The following is an 8,202-nucleotide window of genomic DNA, read 5'->3' on the forward strand; positions in this document are numbered from 1 at the left end:
GTATAAATCAAAGTGAACCAACTCCAATATGCTCTTTGCTCTCCACGATTTTCCTTTTGAAAAGTTATTCTGATATTGTTTGGCAACGACACACTCTTCACAAACTTCTGAAGGAATTGTAATGTGGGCTAGACCATCCATCATATTTTTCTATTGCAATGTCTTTAATCCACCAAAGTTTAGATGTCCATAATGAAAATGTTATAACCATGCCACATCTTTCAATTTTGTTGAGAAACATGAATCAGTCAAGTTTTGGAAATAGAGTGGGAACATACGATTTGCCTTCATCTTAATTTGAGCAATTAAGCCCAATTTTGCATTTCAAATCCGATATACTCCATGTTTGATAGAAATCTCGTACCCTTTTTCTAACAACTGACCCACACTAAGGACCCTTCGAAACCTTGAATTAAGACTGGTCCGCACTACTTGGTGGATGGTTTTAGATTAGGAATAAAAAGAACATCAGTGATAGTGTGAGTAGGATTTTCTTTAGTTTGGTTAATTACCCTTCATTTTTCCATAACAAAAATTATAGAGTTATCATCAAATTTGACAGTATTATGGAATGACTCGTCCAATCCAGAGAATACCTTTTTATCTCTACACATGTGATTGCTACAACCGGTGTCTAAATATTACATGTCTTATCAAGTTCCTTCACTAATGTGACACACCATCAAAAGAGACACTTCTTCTTTTTCTGCAAAGTTAGACCTTTCACCATTTTGTCTATTCAAATTAGCTCAACATTCTGACTGATAATAGCCATATCTATGACATTTGTAACATTCAATATTAGACTTGTCTGCTGACTTTGGCTTTTGAATTGTTGATTAATGGCCTCCTCGTCCTCTTCTTCTTCCTTGAAATTAATTTTCTTGGTGTTAGTATTGTTGTTACTGATTACCACGATCATTACTTCCTCTACCTCTGTCTCTGCCTCTTCTTCATGTTGATTAACTTTCTATTGAATCCTTCAATGCTTCTCCTCTTTGTATTGCTGATTAATTTTTTGCTCATGAACCAACAAAGAGTTCTGCAATTCATTAATTGAAAGTGCATCAATATCTTTCGATTCCTTTATAGAGCATACAACAAAATTAAATTTTACTGTCATCGATCGAAGGATTTTCTCAACAATGGTGACGTCCTCCAAATTCTCTCCATGGATCCTCATCTTTTTAGCGATTTCCATCGTTCTTGCCAAATAATCTGTGACCGACTCGATTGACTTCATGCGTAAAGTCTCAAATTCGGTCCAAAGAGTTTGAAACTGCACCCGCTTTATCTTCGCATTTCCTTGATACTTCTTCTTCGTGGAGTCCCAAATTTGTTTGGAGATATATTTGTTAAGAATTGAATTCAAGATGGCTCGATTAATAGCTTGAAAAAGGTAATTTTTGGCTTTATGATCTTTCTGTTTCAATGCTTCTAACTCCGTTTTTTGCACCTCTAAAAATACTATTCCGGCTTTTGGCTCTACTAATTCAGATTCGACAACATACCAATACTTCTTGGATTTCAAGAAGTTCTCTATTAGCATGCTTCAATGATCATAGTGACCATCAAAAGGAGGAATTGCTGACTGCACAAAGTTGTCGGTGGTCATTGCAATTTACCAATACAATTCTCACAATTCACTTTTGTTTTTACTCACGAACCTAACTCTGATACCATTGTTACAATTATTGAGAAAAATAATAAGAGAAGCAAAGGGCGAGATTTTATTTTATTTTTAAGATTCATACACAATGCTCTATTTATAGAGTTCAAAACAACTCCATTAATTATAGAAATATATTCAATTATTTTTAACAGATATTATCAATACATTTCTAACCAGCCTACCTCTTGATCATTTCCTAAATCAATTAAAAAAATCAAGAAAAAAAAAGAGTAATACACAGTACATCAAGTCATTAACAACATCACGCAATATACAATAAATAAGATAAGACACCCAAAAAAAAAGAAGAGGGAATGTCGTCCACATTCCACAACAGGGAGGGCAAGCAAACCAGAGAAAGGGAAGCCACGGTTGCTGTTGCTGCTGCTACTGCTGCTTGCTAGGAAAGATTATATGTTTTCTTCTTCTCCTCCCACAGGCTGAGGCGTCTCCATTTCCTATCATCTGTATAGTAACCAATGAGAATTTCAGGAATGTGTGCGATTCTTGTGTAATCTTCACTTTCTTCCATCTGATTCTCTAATAGCTTCTCTCTCAATTGAGAACTCATCTCATACAAATTCAGCCGTTGAAGCTGGATCAAATGCTGAATACCCATAGGCAACTCCTCTAGTAATGGAAGTTGTTGCAGGAATAGTTTTTGAAGGCGAGGCAATGCACCCTCTGCCACTCTCATCCATCTCAACCCTTCCATTCTCTTTAAGTGCAACCGTTTCAGCTTTAGGAACTCTCCAGCCTTGAAGCACAACCCTTCTCCCTGGTAAGATCCACAGAAGTTAATTTCTCCCAAATTGGGCAAATGTTGGAGGGATTCAAGCGGATCCTCCTCGCCCCTTAACCTGCTCCAATTCAAATCTATTCTTACCAAGCCGTGAAGACGAGCTACCCATTGTGGCATCTTTTCTAAGCGGCCACGTAAAATCAGCATACGAAGAGATTGAAGAAATGAACAAGAAGAAGAAAAGGAAAGAGAAGGATGATGATGATTTAGATCGATTATCTCATGATCATCACCATTTCCAATTGATTCAATGCTTAGTCTATGAAGACTGGCGAGGTTGGCAAGGCAGGAGCAGAGCACTTTTCCATCTTCTCTTCTGAACTCTGTAATATATAACTCTCTTAATTGGGTCAGCTTTCCTATCTCTTCAACTATTTTAGATCCACTGCTTGCATCTATGCGGTTTAATATTTCTAGGCCACGAAGCCCTCCCATATTCGATGGAGCTTTAAATCCATGACCTCCGTAGTCATCATCTGAAGGATCAGCTGGTTGATATACTCTGAGAAATCGAAGTTTTTGCAGCTTTAGGATTTCCATGGGTAATTCCCTAACTCCAGTGTTTCCCAAATTCAGATACTCCAAATGTTGAAGCTTTCCAATGCCTTTCGGGACTCTCTCCACTCTTGTACCATATAGGTCTAGATGCTTGAGATAAAACATCTTGAAAATCTCATTTGGTATTTCCTCCTGTGTCTCTTGATCACTCAAATCCAAAACCTTTAACAACTTGCTACTCCTTAAAACATCAGATAACAATGATTTGGATAGTAGTGGGTTCGTGGATCCAACTGCAACGAACGACCGAAGGTGGTCAAAGTAATAATTTGGTCTTTGTTGGTGGTGCTGGGTGTTGTTATTGCTACTACCATGGACTACTAGACGGCGTACCTTCTCGAACGGCCACATCGTTGGCTGTCCAGTAGCAGCTATGGCAATGTTTTGTTCCCTTGACTTGAGAAGAATAACTTCTCTCAATAGGTCATGGATTCGACAAGTGTCAGGTGTTCCTTCATAAAATACACCAGTCACTTGAATTAGGCTTCTATTGACGAGTTCACTGAGATAACCCAAGGCTACATCTTCAATACTCATTCCTTCTCTCCATTCTACAAACCTTTCAGCAATCCACAAATTAACGAGTCTTAGGCATCTTATTTCGTGATCCTCTGGATAAATGCTTAAATACAACAGACATGTCTTTAGATGCCAAGGCAAATCACCATAACTAAGAAAGAGTATCTTTCTAATTCTGTCCAGCTTACCAGTGCCTTCTAATTCACCCCCAAGGCTGCGTCGAACCATCTCCCATTCCTCTACTCTGTTTACATCTTTCGAAGCCAAAAGCCCACTGATTGCAAGGATTGCAAGGGGCAAGCCCTCACATTTGTCCAATATACCTTTGGCAACATCCATCAAATGGCCAGGGCAATTACCTCCGTCAAAGATCTTGTTGCAAAACAGGGTCCACGAATCCTCAGTAGATAGTGGTTCCATTCTGTAGACAAAACGCCGAGATTCAATGCAAGAGGCAGAGGCAACATCAGCTTTTCTAGTTGTTAGCATGACACGGTTGCCATAGCTACTCTCGGGCAGTGCAAATTTGATGGTATTCCAAAATTCCACGTCCCATACATCATCAAAAACAATTGCATACCTTCCAGCTTGTTGGAGAAAATCTTTGATAATTTCTTTCAGCTCGGTGGTATTCGAAGATTCGATCGATTGTGGGACTGGTTTCTTCCCTTCCTTGTGTAACTGCCGAATCAAGTCTTTCAGGAGGTACTGAAAGTCGCATGTTTGAGAGACAGTTACCCAAGCACGAACTGGGAAGTGCCTTCTGACTTCAGGATCCTCGTGGACTCTTTTCACTAGGGTAGTTTTGCCAAGTCCTCCCATACCAACCACTGAAACAACTTTCAGTTGGTGATCATCCCCTTCTAGGAGCTGAGAAATTAGATGTTTCTTGGGCTGGTCAATGCCAACTAATTTAGCTTCTTCCACAAGCAGCGCATCATCTCTGCTATAGCGCCATGTTGTGTTGTTCACAGCAGAAAGTGAGTTGGACGGTTGGGCAGAGATACCATATTCAGATTGGTATCTTTGATGACCTTCAGAAATACTTTTGATTCTGGACTTGATGCTTCGTATTTCGCTAGCAACTCGATGACGAGCTCTCAAATTCTTGATGGAGCTGAAAATTCTCCGAACAGAGCCGTAGAATCCTGTTGTGCGATGCCGAGCAAAGCGAGCTACAAATTCATCAAGAATGTCTTCAGTGTCATAAGCAGCCTCTCGCACTTGCTTGATCCATTCTTGGAGCCTGGGTTGAGCATCTTCTTCTTTTGCTTCTGCCTCTCTCAGGAAAGCTCTCATGTGCGCCAACTCATCCCTGATGAATTGGACCTCTTGCCGAAGCCCTCCCAATAGTCGTCCCTCCTCACGCAGAAAAGTTGAGAGTTGATCCAGCACAAAAGAGAGAACTGTTTCTGCCATTTTCAGTCTTTTTTTTCTAGCTTGAGAATGTCGGGGAAGGCAGGGTCTCGTTTATGGGACAGTCCACTTGTAGTATCTTGAAAGGAAGAAGGAAGAGGAGGTTATAGAAACATAAGCTGATGAACTTTGACGCTTTATGGTGCAGTATTTATCAAAAAGAAAATCCGCATCAAACAGAAAAAGAAAGAATTAACCGATTAGAAGAAACTAAAGCAAGAAACTGAAGACAAGAAGATGGACGGCAACGTGATTGTGAGAGACGAAGCTGCCTTACCTGCTGAAATACAAAATCATGGAAGCTATTAAGAAGACACTGCAATTAGTATAAGATAAAGGATAAAGATAAAGGAGCATCTTTCAACTGTGGGTTCTTTACGAGGGGAAGGAATAAAGTTAAACGCGGTTGGGCATTATTATAAAGACACTGCAATTAGTATAAAGGCCGTTGTTTTTTCATTGATTGCTTCGAGCTGCCGTTGTTTTTTTTTTTTTTTTTTTTTTGGTGGTGGTTTGGTGTATATCCCGAATACTTCTCATCACTGTCTTCTCTGGTTAGTGTTATACGTTTATCCATTAATTTTACTCAAGATTGGCTCAGAAAAGCAACAATTTGAGAGAGATGAAGGAAATATTTTGACGTTCAGTCGGAAAAAAGACATGGAATGTATTAATTACGCTTTTCCTGACAATTAATAATCCTCAAGTTGACATGTGCATCATAAACATGCTACAGTTTTGAGCGCATTGTGATTTTCAGTTCGGATAATGTCTGACGTAACTACTAAGGGCAACTGGTGTCCCTGTTTTTTGATAATTGGCCAGAAACTTGTGTAAATTATGGCAATAGAATAATGACGTAGTGTCGTTCATGCATGATAAAAGTTAGAGTCCTACATGACTAACAGAAATTTATTTCAACTAAACCATATATTTCTGGATAAATCTTAAAACTTTTGGAAATCAATTCCTACTCCATAAAGAATTCTACTTCAAAACCAAGATCTCAAAGTCCAATCACGTAAAAAGGCCAATTATTTTTAAGAGTGCGTTCATGTTTGGAATGTAATAGAGTCATTAAAATGTATGATGACGGCATTGTAAGAAAAAAATTTTAATCACTAACCCAAATGTGGCTATGCATTTTTTATTTCTGTTTTAGATTTAACTTATTGAGGTTCCCTTCATGGCTTGCACTAAAGGGTGATTACTTTTTTTTTTGGCCAAATGATATTACTTTCATATGTAGTTAAGAACTGTTACAAAGTTGCAGCAACTGCTCCTGCATCTTCTCCAGCTAATCTAACTAACCATAGAGGAAAGGAATCCTATTTTTATACTTTGAACACATAAAAATGCAATTTTTATACTTTGAACCACAAAATGCATAATTCACTAAAAACCTAGTTAATTAATTATAAAAATGAATAAAATACATCAAAAATAAATAATAAAACATATTTAAATCACTCAAAATGCACACTTAAGTACTTACTTTGCTTTACTTCTTTCATTCCACCAAGAATTTCCTCTAAAGGGTGATTATTTTCCAACTAGTCAGTGTTCTAGACATTGATAGGTTTCAGCTCATTAGATTTACTAACACTTTTTTTTTTCCTTTTAACGACTTAATTTTTTGTCATCAAATGCAATCCCATTATGCAACTCATTTTCATCATTTGATCCATAATACCTTGGTAAATCAATACCAATTTGAAAGAAACAATAACTAAAAATTAACACAAAAAGAAACATGTTAAAAGTGGAATAAGGATGAAAAGGTATGATCACATTGTCGACAATAATAGTGACAGAGTTGAGGATGAACATTTTCGCAATCTCACAAAAGACTTGATGTTGACCATTGAAAAAAGGAAACAATTGGATGAGCAATAATTATCTCACCAAGGCTTTACACTCTGTACTAGCATATAATACAAGGTAATTCAAATTGAACTTGCAGTCTAACAGCTGCGTGATTAATGACCAAAAGAAGGTTTGGTATACGTTAATTAGTCACAAATATTTGTGAAAAGTGCAAAACCCAGGGTCCAATAGCTTGTATACTTGCAAGAAAGTAGTACACAAACAAACGATAATTTTTTTTCAACAGCCTGAATCAGACTTTTGTTGTTTTATAAACCTAATCCCAGAATTAACCTCAAAAGCCGGCAACTCTTGAGGCAATCCCAGGGACTTATATCCCAACCCAAACCCAACCCCAACCCCGATGTGGGACAAATGTACCTATCGGGGGGACCTGCTGCTAAGTGGGATACTACCACCCAATACCCTTTCAACCCTGAGGCAATTTGTCTTTTTTCAACAGCCTGAATCAGACTTTTGTTGTTTTATAAACCTAATCCCAGAATTAACCTCAAAAGCCGGCAACTCTTGAGGCAATCCCAGGGACTTATATCCCAACCCAAACCCAACCCCAACCCCGATGTGGGACAAATGTACCTATAGGGGGGACCTGCTGCTAAGTGGGATACTACCACCCAATACCCTTTCAACCCTGAGGCAATTTGTCTTTTTTCAACAGCCTGAATCAGACTTTTGTTGTTTTATAAACCTAATCCCAGACAAACAAACGATAATTGATTTGGTCGGAATGTGATCAGAGCATCTTATAAGCTACAATCTTATACTAATTGATGATAAAGCATCTATGAAATAGTTAGAGTCTTGCTCTCATCCTAGCAAATCAATTTCTCAGCTTGAGGTGTATATGATAACAAATTTAAGTTTCTGTTTAAAAAGTATAATTTGCGAAAGCAATTCTTTGTGAATTGCCAGGTTTTATTATTATTTTTTATCGGTTAATAACTTCCAAATATTATATTCATGGTTTCTTTTTAGAAATTCCCATTTTTTATTTGATATATTTACTTTAATTTGACATATAAGCATTATTCAATGAAATATGCAGGAGGTTTTTACTGGCTTCCGCTACTGTCAAAAATCTTGTTTTCTTTTGCAAATCAAAATCAAATTAGGATTTTCCAATTAACTAGTAATAACTTGATTAAGTTCAAATTACAAAACACCATCACATGTAATCGTACGGAGTTGAATAAAATTTATCAACAACTCGTTATAAATATGGTACCAAAGTAACCTAGTTAGTGCTAGCAGCTCGTGATCACCAATTTAATCTATCATCTAACTTCTTTCTTTCTTTCTTTCTTTTCCCTCGTTTTCATCGATAACAGTATAGTTTGTCACCATTGCC

General features: G+C 37.5%; 1 protein-coding gene across 1 annotated transcript; it reads right to left on the minus strand.

Moving 5' to 3' along the window:
• Positions 1–1,765: 1,765 nt before the first annotated feature.
• Positions 1,766–5,363, minus strand: LOC113702979 (disease resistance protein RPM1-like). Its single transcript, XM_027224176.2, has 2 exons — positions 5,245–5,363; positions 1,766–5,046 (listed from the first exon to the last, which is right to left on the minus strand). Exon 2 carries the CDS (start codon positions 4,968–4,970, stop codon positions 2,073–2,075), a length of 2,898 nt encoding a protein of 965 aa, XP_027079977.2. The 5' UTR covers positions 4,971–5,046; positions 5,245–5,363; the 3' UTR covers positions 1,766–2,072.
• Positions 5,364–8,202: the final 2,839 nt, after the last annotated feature.

This window comes from Coffea arabica, chromosome 8c, assembly GCF_036785885.1.
Source record: "Coffea arabica cultivar ET-39 chromosome 8c, Coffea Arabica ET-39 HiFi, whole genome shotgun sequence".
NCBI lineage: Eukaryota > Viridiplantae > Streptophyta > Magnoliopsida > Gentianales > Rubiaceae > Coffea > Coffea arabica.